The 12,828-nt window shown below is 33.3% G+C and overlaps 2 protein-coding genes across 2 annotated transcripts; one reads left to right on the top strand and one right to left on the bottom strand.

Annotated features, from left to right (window-relative positions):
• The first annotated feature begins 4,813 nt into the window (after positions 1 to 4,813).
• LOC111811424 (vesicle-associated membrane protein 722) lies at positions 4,814 to 7,704 on the top strand. The gene is made up of 5 exons (XM_023698263.2): positions 4,814 to 5,121; positions 6,184 to 6,325; positions 6,508 to 6,628; positions 6,797 to 6,859; positions 7,388 to 7,704. The coding sequence occupies exons 1-5, from the start codon at positions 4,932 to 4,934 to the stop codon at positions 7,529 to 7,531; spliced, it is 660 nt and encodes a 219-aa protein (XP_023554031.1). The 5' UTR covers positions 4,814 to 4,931; the 3' UTR covers positions 7,532 to 7,704.
• Positions 7,705 to 8,928: 1,224 nt separating this feature from the next.
• LOC111811423 (pantoate--beta-alanine ligase) lies at positions 8,929 to 12,260 on the bottom strand. The gene is made up of 4 exons (XM_023698261.2): positions 11,637 to 12,260; positions 10,839 to 10,952; positions 10,560 to 10,691; positions 8,929 to 9,334 (listed from the first exon to the last, which is right to left on the bottom strand). Exons 1-4 carry the CDS (start codon positions 12,213 to 12,215, stop codon positions 9,218 to 9,220), a joined length of 942 nt encoding a protein of 313 aa, XP_023554029.2. The 5' UTR covers positions 12,216 to 12,260; the 3' UTR covers positions 8,929 to 9,217.
• Between the last annotated feature and the right edge of the window lie 568 nt (positions 12,261 to 12,828).

Genomic DNA, 12,828 nt, shown 5'->3' with positions numbered 1-12,828 from the left:
TCCTATTTTTCCATTATCATTCTGAGTGTGAGACTTAACTGGAGGATGCTCAGTCGATTCACGTTGAATTGTAGACATTCATAAAATTCTTCATCTGTCCATCTTAAAAATCCTAAAAAGAAAATCCATCACAAGTCAGTAAATCAAAACTTAAAAAAAATCACTGCTTCTCACCAACTTAAAGTTTAATTTTTACCTGGAAACTCCTTGTCGATAGCCACAATTGGGAATTCGGATAAACACTGCTTGATAAGTTCTATCTCCTCCAATAAATTATGAGACCAAACGTCTCTCTTCCATTGTCCTTCAACTATAGCAACTTCTCCGATCATTTTTGTCATTTTTTCGAGAACTATTTGTTTTGATTATAGATGGTTCGTCGTAAAATTTTGTAACTTCACGAGTGAATTGAGTATAGAAGTGAAAAGAGCGAGACTATATATATTATAATAAAAATTACTCCTAATCTAGAGAAGAAATGGAAGTAAGATTATTTAAATGAATATAGATAAATATATTTTCAAATTTAAAAAGAAAATCTATTACAATTTTTTTTTTTAAATTAATAATAAAACAGCATCAAACACTACATAATTTTGATTGAAAATAAATGATAAAAGATAAAATAGCACGGAAAATAGTTGAGGAAAGTGTAATAAAAATTGAAAACAAACTTTAGAATATTGGAGACTTTTTCTAATAAAAAGCTTTTTTTTTAATAAATTTGGTTCAAACATAGAAATTATTTATTATAAATTCTTTCGAAATATTTTTAAAATTTTATATGATAAATAAAACTTTAATACGAAAAAATAAGATTTTAATTTTTGAAATAGGATGGTATAATTTATGAGTGTAAAATTAAAGTATAGATTAGTTTAAATCTTTTCATCTTATTTAATTTTAAAATATAATTTAGTATAGATTTATTAATTATTATTTATATATATTTAAGTTATTTGGAAACAAAAAGGTTTAAAGGTTCTATCTTCCTAAGTTATATATATATAATTTTAAAAGCATCTTTTAATTCTAATGTATTTATTATCTGTTTGTTGTAAATGTCACAATTTATATATATTTTTTATTCTTTTAATAGTTTAGGATTTTGAAAGGTCACGGTAAGCATATTTCAATTAAAATATTTTTATATATTTTTTATTTCTGCTATATACCATAACTTTAAAATAATGATTTTTATTGTTTATTTAATTTGATGATTTTTTTTAAATAATTATAGATTGATTTATGTTTGTTGGTAAACTTTTAATATATTTTATCAAAGATTGTAGGATAATAATTATAAATTGTAGATAAATAAAACTTTAAAAAAAAATTGAAAACCCAACCCGAAAATAGAGAGCCGGGTTTGAAAAGTTTTGGATTGGGTTGGGTTACCCATTCAACCAACCCGAACTTTTGGGTTGGGTCAAAAAAAAATCTCTCAACCCAACCCAAATCATGTACAAAAAAAAAATTGACAACCCAACCCGAATCATGTACAAAAAAAAAATTTGACAACCCAACCCGAAAATAGATGATTGGGTTGGGTAACCAATCCAACCAACCCGAACTTTTGTGTTGGTAAAAAAAAATCTCTCAACCCAACCCAATTCGGACCATGTACACCCATAATCTTTATTTATGCTTCTCTTCTTTCTCGGATTTCGGTGACCTTCTTCGCCGTAAATCATGATTACCCATTAAACCACTATCTAGTCGGAGAACCGATAGATCTTTGTCAACCAGTTCTGACCGTCGCGACTTCAACTTCGGTGAGGAAGAAGACAAGCTACTATTTCCCTTCTTTCGTTGTGATTTGATAATTTGACTGTGAGTTTTTTTATATGTTCTGTTGTTATGATGGTATATTCTAAAAATTACTCTGATTAATAGCGGGTAAATAGAGAATAAGAGTTCAAAATGTTGAATCAGGGCTAAATAGGTTAGGGATCGTAGAAGCCCGAGCATATAGACTACAACGCCACTCTTCGCCTTCGCTCACGATTCCAGCCACCACGTCGAGAATCGCGAGGAACGCAAATGCTCTTCATTGGTTAGGTTTTGGCTGCAATTTCTTCGATCTTAATATATTTTGATGAAAGAATTGTTTCATTTCTTTTCTACGGAACAGGTTTTGTGGGCATTTTGTTTGTACTTGGAAGTTGTTGCCATCAGCTTGTACTTCTACCACGAACAAAGAATGTTGACAATTTTATGCTCGATTTCTCTTTATCTGTCCATAGATGGTGTCATGTCTCATATAAGTCTAACCGCCTGTGAATTCGACGTCGGAACTAACATTGAGTCAGCAGTCCTTCATAACACAGGATATGAGGCAAAGTTGAGTAAGCTAAAGTGACAATAATTGAGATTGAGAACTTAAGTCGACCTGAAGTTATGTCCACTAAACTTCAACTATTAAGTTATTAGATAAACTAAAATTATGCCGAGTTACACTAAAATGAAATTGTGTTTCTCCTACCTAGCCCCTTCTCTGATATATCGACCAAAAAAGAACGACATGTTCGAGTACAGAGATATGCCCACAAAAAAGAACGATATGGGTGACGGGCATGACTCAAGTACACCCAATTCAATTGTTCGAGTTGTAAACGTTCATCTGAATGTCGTTCTTAGACCCGATCCAGTTCAATTCAATATAGGGGTATTCGTGAATCGGGTTGAGACATTTCTTTGACCGATCCAATTATTCGAGTTGTAATTTTTTTATTTTTAATAAAATTAAAATGTTAGTTCATAAAATATCTATTTATTTATTTTTAAACATTTAATTAAGATTTATAACTCAATAAGAGTGTTCGTGGGTCAGGTTGAATAGACCCAATTCAATGGTTCGAGTTATAAATTTATCTTAAAATAAATGTTAGTTCGTAATTTATTTATTTATTTATTTTCAGACATTTAATTAAAATTATTTTAGAATATCTAGATATTTGTCCCATTAGAATAAAAGATCGAAAGTCGAGTAGATTTGAGATGATCCCAATTGGATCCACGTGTCCTCTAGGTCTCCCCGGACAAAAATGTAATTCTTGTTTGTATTGCCTTTCAACCCATGTGTTTGGAATTTCCATGAAAAAACACCCCAATTGAGTTGACCTTTTGAGGCTAATTTAGAAGATGGTTGGAATTTTCAATGCAAAATCTCTGTAATGTCGGGGTGAATGAGAGGTACATAAATGAATCGATACTAGATCCGAATGAAAGCAATTACTACCATCTATACCAACAAGGTGCACTTTTATTATCTATTGCTTATTCATAGGAGCTTCATGTTTAAACGTGCATTACTTTAAGCAATTTTATCTTAGGTGACCTTATGAGATTTTTCCTATGATGCACGTGATTAAAGACAAAACATGTTGAACGAACTCGCATTGGTTTGTAGGTTTAGTTTTCACTCTTAGAAGCGAGAAGTAGGTTGAAAGGACTCATGTGACCTAGAAATTTTTCTATGAGACACGTGATTGAGGACAATGCATGTCGAGAGGACTCACGTTGGGTTGTAGGGATAGTTTTCGCTCTTAAAAGCGAGAAGTAGGTTAAAAGGACTCGTGCGACGTGGAAAATTTTTCTATGAGACATGTGGGTAAGGAAAATATATGTTGAGAGTATTAGTATTGATTTCTAAGGATAGTTTTCAAGTAAGGAGTAAGTGATCTGAAATGTCAGAGCCATCAAAATTGATTTAATTAAAAAATAGAATTTTATTTAAATATAATATAATTTTATATTTAATAAATTAATTATTTTTTTAAAATTTCAAATTAATTTAATTATGACAAAGACACAAATTTTATAATTCTAATTTAATGATATTTTAAATTTGAGTTGCTCAAATCTAATAATAGCAAATAATAATAATAATAAATAAATAAATAAATATAGATTTATTAAAACTTTTATTATTTAATAAAAGAAAAAAAAATAACGATACGAGATTTCGGTGGATTTTAGTTAAAATCCAACGAACTTCGTTGAAAATAATTAATATATATATATATATAATAACCTTTTTTATAATTAAAAATAAATAATAACTATTAATTTAATTTTAAAAAAATGATCAAACCAACCACTTTAATTTTAAATAGAAAATCAATTAATTATTTATTTTTTTTAAAAAAAAAGCGACCAAGTTTGTCCAGCGGTCAAAACGCTGCGTCTTACGACGACTCGCCACCGTTGAAAATTACATTTGTTGCGTTTTGCGTGTAGAGACGAACTTTCCACGTCATCACGCTGTTTGAACGGTCTTAGGATCAAAAATTTCAAAAAAATGTTGAATTACCATTTTATCCTCATCTATCAAATATTTAATAGATTATAAATTTGAATTTCTAATATATAACTCATTTAATATTTTTTAATTATCAAATAATTACACATAATAGATTATGAAATTTAATAAAATTTTAAATTGGTCGTAAAAATTTTTAGATATAAAATTTAAAGTTAAAAACTATTTTAAAATTTACTTACCTAAATATAAATTATAAGTTTAGTCAATTTTTTTATTTTAAGATATTAAATATGTTGAGGACTAAAATGGTAATTTACTTGATAATTAAGTATTTAATATTGGAGAAAATAGTAGCGTGTGATTTCCACTAATTTAGATTTAATTGTTTGTAAACTTGTAAAAAGTATTAAATATGTTAATAAGGGGTAAAGTTGTAATTTCACCGACACTTGAGTAATTAATTTTGAGAGAAAAAAGAAAAAAAGAAATGGCGTGGCATTTCCGTGATTTTCGAGGAGATCAAAGGGTAGCTACAACTAACTCAGAGAACACAGACATGCCAACTTTTTGAGCTTCCCCTTGAAGCGAAGCCTTCATTTTCTCTCTATTTTCCCCTTTCTCTCTGTATCCTCTGGTTCGATTTGGACAAGATTCATCGTCTTCCATGGGGCAACAATCCTTGATCTACAGTTTCGTTGCGCGCGGGACTGTGATTCTTGCAGAGTATACGGAATTCACCGGAAATTTCACCAGTATAGCCACACAGTGCCTCCAGAAGCTTCCCGCCACCAATAACAAGTTCACTTACAATTGCGATGGCCACACCTTCAACTATCTCGTCGATAATGGATTCAGTAATTTCTCTGTCTCCTCTTATTTTCTTTTGTCGATTTCATCTTTTTTCCTGCGGTTTTCATGGCTTTCGTCTTTTGATTGTTTGTTTTTTATGCGATTCTGTTGAGATTCTTAACAGATTCGTCTGATTCTCCTGTTTAGTTTTAACGCGTTTCAATGGTGATATTTGCGTTAGATGTGCTTCTTTTCTGTTAAACGCTTTGCCGTTGTTAATCTCGGAGTGGAAATAATAGGAAACTAGTGTTATAAGCATCGTTTTGCGATACGCTGATCAGATCATTAATGGAGGACTCGGTTCTGTAATTGTCATTCCATTTTGAAAGAAATTGTGTTTTGAAAAGAACGATCGTGAAAATTCCTTGGTCGATTCTTGACATTTATTCCACATAGCTATCGTTTTAGAATCCGTTTTTTTTTTTTTTTTTTGGTAAGATTTCTTTCGCTTTTATTTTTTTGAAGTTGTTTCTTGAGCTAGTCGATGCGAAAGAAGTGCTGCAGATGCGGTATCCGAAAACTGTCAGTCTTGGTATCAATATTGCTGGAGCCTTGAAACTGTGACCTCCTCTGTTATGGTGACAACAAGTTCTTTTATGCTAAATTGAGTTTCGATGTTCTTTTCTCTAATCACGGTTCTGTGAAATTAGCGTTCTTCTGTTTTATTAATAACTTCCTCTCTTCGTTCTGTAAGTTACTATTTGAGTTCTTTGATTGACACTGTGTTGTCCTGAGGATGTTTCTCATCTCAGCTCATGTACATAGTTCCTGACTGCGTTCATCATTGCCATTAATTACTACTTCAGTTTGGGGTCCAATCAAGAAATTCATCTTCAATTCAGAATAATGGAGAACTAAGACTACCTAGTTATGGAAAAACATACAATGCGATTAATCTGTACAATCTAATCCATAAAGCATATGTGTGCTTCCATGAGAAAGATCATGCTTAAAAATCTTGAGAGACTGGACGTGGATCCTACAGATCTCTGTGTTTGCTCGTGCTCCATTCTGTCTCTATGCTTACATAGGTGAATCTAATTGATTCCATCTCTTCTGTGTTGCAGCTTACTGTGTGGTTGCAGTTGAGGCTGCTGGTCGACAGATCCCTATTGCATTTCTCGAACGAGTTAATGAGGACTTTATGAAGAGATATGGAGGCGGAAAAGCCATGACTGCGACTGCCAACAGCCTGAACAAAGAATTTGGGTACATTGTTTCGTGGGAATTATCAAATGAATTTCCCTTTATCTCTTATCTAACATTATACATATAGATAGAGATAAAGAATGAATGTGCGGATCACCCCGAGGAGCATATGAAGTAGCATATGAAGTATTGTGTGGACCACCTGGATTTTGCTTCCAATCACATTATATTTTTGTATATAGGTCTAAACTGAAGGAGCATATGAAGTATTGTGTGGACCACCCCGAGGAGATCAGTAAGATTGCTAAAGTGAAAGCACAGGTTTCTGAAGTCAAAGGAGTAATGATGGAAAACATTGAGAAGGTAAAATAAAGTAACATACAACCATTACATTCCTCCATTCCTTTCAATCATCAAATTTAGGAAAATGCCTTATTCTGCATATTATAACATTTGATCTGATTTAATCTGTTATCACATTTTACTTGATATGCAAATGGTGGGTTTATTCACTGATTGCTCTGTCAACAGGTTCTTGATCGTGGAGAGAAGATTGAGCTTCTAGTCGATAAGACAGAAAACCTTCGATCTCAGGTCATTGTCCGTTCCTTTTGCGACTTACCTAAATAATGATTGGCAATCTGTGAAATGATACATTCTTTTAGGTGATGCATGAGTATAAATGGTATGTGAATTAAAGGAAATTTAGTTCACGAATGAACGCCATACCGATATCATATTTTGTTTGCAGTACTCTTTAACTTTTGGAAAAATCGAATTCGTCAGTAAACTATATACCTAAAGAAACAGGACATCCCATTCAAAACTTGAGAGCCGGCATCAACATCATAGAGCGTTTTATTACTTTTTTACAATTGTATTATATGCTATATTCGTTTAATTTTGTAGCTTATTCGGGTCATAGTTCTATGTTAGACGTAACGCTATGCTCAGTTCTGTGGTTCGAATGGATAATGGACCTTGTGTCGTTTACATTAGTCCCAATTAACTTGAATAAGGAGGAAAATTGACAAAAAAAAACAGGAGATTATGTTTACAAAAGAAGAGGAAATACTCAATCTTAATATGAACATGAAATTCAATTGATAATGGTATCTGCAGGCACAAGATTTTAGGCAGCAAGGAACCAAAATGAAGAGAAAGATGTGGTATCAGAACATGAAGATAAAGCTGATAGTTCTTGCGATCGTACTTGCGTTGATTCTGATTATCATATTGTCTATTTGCGGCGGCTTTAACTGTTGATGGATCCTCCTTGCAGCATTAGGATTTTGGTGATGGGATCAGGCTTGGACAGTTTTATACATGCTTTTGTATAGCTTGCATGGTTATATTCTTTTGACATTTTGAATGAAAATATATCATTTGTTTGCTAAATAATACACACATGGTTACCAATAACGCATCGTTTATACACATTTTGAGGGTTTGATAGAATCATTTATGCATTTTGATGTTCTGAAATAATATACTTCAGTTGTTCACTTGTCGTATATGAAGTTTCGAACTTGCAGGTACTCGGCCTTTTCAACCACTTATGAGTCGAGTTATCACTACGTTCTTACCTACTTGTGTTGGAGCCTCCCCAAAACGTGCCACTACTGATCCAGGTACTTTTAGGACTTGTTTGAAAGTGATTTTAGATTTACTATTTTGATAAAAAGATTTATAAATTCCAACTAAAGGCTCAGTTCTACAATTTTATTTTATTATCAATTTCTATATAATTAATTGAATACTTGAGAAAAACATTTTTAATATACTTGGAGCAAGAATGTATTATAGGTTTAAAATTGCAACATTTGAAAAATTTTATATGTATGTGTGGACATGCTAAAAAAATCAATTAACTCTTTGAAGATTTGATATTTAAAAATAGAAATAAAATAAAATAAAAACAAAATAAAAAGAAAAAGAGAAATGAAAGGAAGTTTTTAAGTTTAAAAGTATTAATGAAATGGGTAAATGTTTGAGTATTTTTTTAAACAAAGTAGTCATGTGTATTTTTTATAATATAGTAAACAAAAAATTAAAATTACAACATTTTCCAAATTTATCCTATTTTAATAACAAAAATGTAATGCAAATTTTTTTTTTTTTTTTTTTTTTTTTTTTTTTTTTTTTTTTTTTTGTAAACTCACTAATTTCTTCTAAATATGTACTATATGTTAAGATTTATTAATTATTTAATTTTTAAAATTATTTTATTTACAATTTAATATCTCCATGGTAGTATTTTAAACATTATTAATTTAACTTAATAACTTTTCTTATAAATGATTGACTTAAATCATTCGGTGTATAATGTAAGTGGAAGCATCATATCAATAAGTTTGTATTAGATTGGACTATGAAATATTTAATCTCTTTATGAATGAAAAAAACTAATATTTCACAGTTTGATCATATACGACTTTGAATCAACTGAGAAGATTGGGCTGCCGAGAAAATGATAAAAATACAAAAAATGGATTAGAAAATGGTAAAGGAGAAAATACAAAGATAGTGTGTAGTTTCTCTCCGACCTCAACGTCAAAGGATGATTCTATCTATTTGTATGCATGAGCTTAACTCGTTTTCATAATCCAAGATTTATAATCGAATATTAGGCAATAACGTACAAAAGAACTAGTGCATTCAAATGACATAAAATAATGAGACTTCTCTTTATTCTTTTGCTCTCCATTGGGGAGCCTTGAGTTTGGACTATTTAAGTGGTTTAAAGTTCTTATGCTATCAGTCTTACACGAACAAACATGAAATATGGGCCGCTTTACCTAAACCTCGACCTATTTATTCAAACACACTAAACCTCGACCTATTTATTCAAACATACTAAGCGAATACGTGTAAGCCTCATAGCTCGGAAACACTAAAATAAGTACAAAAAGATGATCAAAAGGAAGGAAGGAAGGAGAAGTAACTAAATATTCAAATGCTTATTTCAATGTTGTCTATGAGCCTTACTTTGCCAAACCAGGCAGCTATCAAGATCACAACTGGACTCTTGATCTCCTCCACCACCTCCAAACTCTCTTGTTCCACAATCTGTCGCCAACAAAAACCATATGAAACTTACTGTTAAATTCAGCAGATACGTGTTTGGATAACGAGTGTTTGGATAACGAATAACATTACGTTGAATACGATGTTTCCAATTCTCGTTTTGAGAAGAATTGAAGTTTTTTATTTTAATGAATTGTTGAACTTTCATTGAGAAAAAGACTAAAAAGGCCAACAAAAGAGAATGCTCACAAAAAAAGGGAAGCAATCTATAACAGCCCAAGTCCCGCCGTTAGCATATATTGTCCTCTTTGGGCTTTCCTTTCGGGCTTCCCCTCAAGGTTTTTAAAATACATGTTAGGGAGAGGTTTCCACACTCTTGTAATAAATGCTTGGTTTCCCTCTCCAACCAATGTGGGATCTCACAATCCACACTCCCTTTCGAGCCCAGCGTCCTCGCTGGTCTCGTTCCCCTATCAATGTGGGATCTCACACAATCTAGAGAGAAAAAAGTCTCCAGTCGAGCAAAATAAGACCAGGTGAATAATGAAAAAAGAAAACTTAGTTACAGATGCCTATGGAGATAATTTGAATGGAATACACGACAAAACCTCACTCGGAGGAGAATTGAAGTTGTTTTTCCTTCCAAAAACATGGACAAGTAGCAAACCATGATTTCATTCATATGCATATTTACTTATCAGCAGCCCCATTATCAGTCTTCAAAAATAGTTTTGGAAAACGAAAGCAAGAAACAGCCCCTTTCATGAAAAAGACAATAAAACCATGAAAAAGACAGGCTACAACTCCACACTCTCTCTTAACTAAGTTGAAAGGCTGCACAATGTTACAAACAGAACATCAAAGCTTTTTATAGGCTTAAGTCAGAAAGACTTTGTGAGATCCCACATCGGTCGGGGAGGAGAACGAAACATTAAACGTGTGGAAAACTCACCCTAATAGACGCGTTTTAAAAATCTTTAAGGAAAGCTCAAAGAGGACAATGTTTGCTAGCAGTGGGCTTGAGCTACAAATGGTATTAGAACTAAAAACGAGTGCCAACAAGGACGTTGGACCCTAAAAGGGGGTGTGGATTGTGAGATCCCACATCGGTTGGGAAGGAGAACAAAACATTCTTTATAAGGGTGTGAAAACCTCTCTCTAGCATACGTGTTTTAAAAACCTCAAGGGAAAGTCCAAAGAGGACAATATCTACTAGCCGTGGGCTTGGGCTGTTACAGACTTCATATTTAAATCATCTAGGGCTCACCTCAACGTAATCAAGTTCTCCACCGGCTTCCCGTATTTCATCGACAACCAAGCTCTTTAAGCTTTTGCAATTAAATTCACCTCTTTCTGCTGCTGATTTTGCTTTTGACAATGACCTGTTTATAGACAATGCCTATAAACGAAAGATGTAGACGTAAATCAGTTTCTGAATCTAAGTAATCATTCTATCATGAACAACAAAGCCAATATGCTTTGCACATTGAAGACACTACTACACCATAATTTGAACAGGAGTAGATAGAACAGTGAAGGAGAGAACCTTTTGTCTTTCTTCAAGTGAGAGCCCGACATTGCGCGAACTCATTGCAAGACCATCGACATCGCGCATGATTTCAGACCCCACAATGTTTATAGAAAAATCAAGATCTCGAACCTGGAAAAGAGTTGATGTGAGAATCATTACCACCAGAGGTAATAAACATATGCCTATCTCAATCAAATGATTATAAATGTGGGTAAACACCCAATAACTTGTGGAAATCTAGAACAAAATATGATAAGGCAAGAAGTTAGAGCAACAAATATCATCCAAGAGGCTTGTTGCCCAACCCAAATTTTAACTATCGAGATCAGAACTAAATGAACTTCGAGGAACGGGAATTGAAGTCATACCCTATTGGGAGGGAGTCCCACGTTAGCTAATTAAAGGAATGATCATGGGTTTATAGGTAAGGAATACAATCTCCATTGGTATGAGGCCTTTTTGGAGAAACCAAAAGCAAAACTATGAGAACTTAAGATTAAAATGGACAATATCATACCATTGTGGAGGTTCGTGGTTCCTTACATACCCTGCAGGCAATATTACAAACGTGCAAGATTTAGCATTCTTGAGAACTTAACTACCAGTTCATCTAATGGTATTGATCGAAGAAGCTTTTCAAATTCTGAATATAGTTTAGCAAACATGCAAGATTTAGTACCCTAAGACGAGGAATGCAAATTAAGTTTATAAATCTTAGAATTAAGCAATCAAATTCAGATGACAAACAATGAGTTTTGAGCTCTAAACAGATATCAAAATCAAAACCATTCACCCTCTTGCAGAGAAACTCACCATCCGCCTGATAATCCGCCATTGCTGATAATCCTTCTTCCCAAACACAGCAACATCAGGCTCCACAATATTGAACAACTTAGCAACAATGGTAGCAACTCCTCTGAAGAAAACAGGCCTTCTTATCCCACACATCCCCTTCTCCAAACGCTCGACCCTCACCCATGTCTCATGCCCTGATCCAGACTCCTCCAAGCAAGAAACCACAGCCGTTCCATTAGATACGCCGCTATTTCCGCAACGAGCTGATTCTACTCCATAATCGTAGAGATTGTAAGGATGAAAAACCGCATCAACACCTCCAGGAACAGCCATGAGCTTCCGAATGTCGCCGTCGAAATCAGAAGGATAGGTGGAGAGATCCTCGGAAGGGGCGAATTGGCTAGGGTTAACGTAGATTGAGACCACGACGAGGTGTGTGTGCTTGTGAGCTTCTTCGATTAGGGAGAGATGGCCGTCGTGGAGGAATCCCATGGTGGGAACGAGGGCGATGGTTTTGCCTTGCGATCTCATGGCCCTCGTCCATGTCCGCATCTGGTTCTTGTCTGTAATGATCTTCAGATTCTCCTTCCCCGCCATTGGAGAATCGAACAGCGACTTGGCACCGAGTCCAGAGATCTTTGAAAAAATTGTATTTGTACACGATAATATAAATTTTATTTTATAAAATTGAATAAATTAATAATAATGTGCTTGAATATTTTGTGTAAAAAAAAAAAAAAAAAAAAAAAATACTTTTTACATTTAAAAAAATTTCAGTAATATTCTTAAATTAAAAATAAAAATAAAAATACCATTACCATTTTAGATAATAAATTTTTTGGACCGTTTAAAAATTATCCGTTATATATTTAAAAATATATTTTTGGTGCCCATAAGGGCGTGCTATTCCAAAGGTGCATAGTGTCACGGTCATGCTCGTCCAAGGCATGTTGTCCATGGTCGCATGCCCATGACAAACTCAACCCTTTATGTCTTTTATATTCTAGTGTTTTATTTTTGTATTTCTAGGAAGTATGACATTTGATAAATATCATGTCTAGACCTGTCAGACATGAAATGTCTCAGAATGTACTATAGGGGGATACGACTAGTTGTCAACTTCTCCCTACCTAAGGTTATGCCTCAGAATGTACTATAGGGGGATACGACTAGTTGTCAACTTCTCTCTACCTAAGGTTATATACTGTGA

Source organism: Cucurbita pepo, chromosome 15 (assembly GCF_057944985.1).
Source record: "Cucurbita pepo subsp. pepo isolate OVF chromosome 15, ASM5794498v1, whole genome shotgun sequence".
NCBI lineage: Eukaryota > Viridiplantae > Streptophyta > Magnoliopsida > Cucurbitales > Cucurbitaceae > Cucurbita > Cucurbita pepo.
The sequence above is the reverse complement of the archived record's forward strand: the minus strand, read 5'-3'. Positions and strand labels throughout refer to the sequence as shown.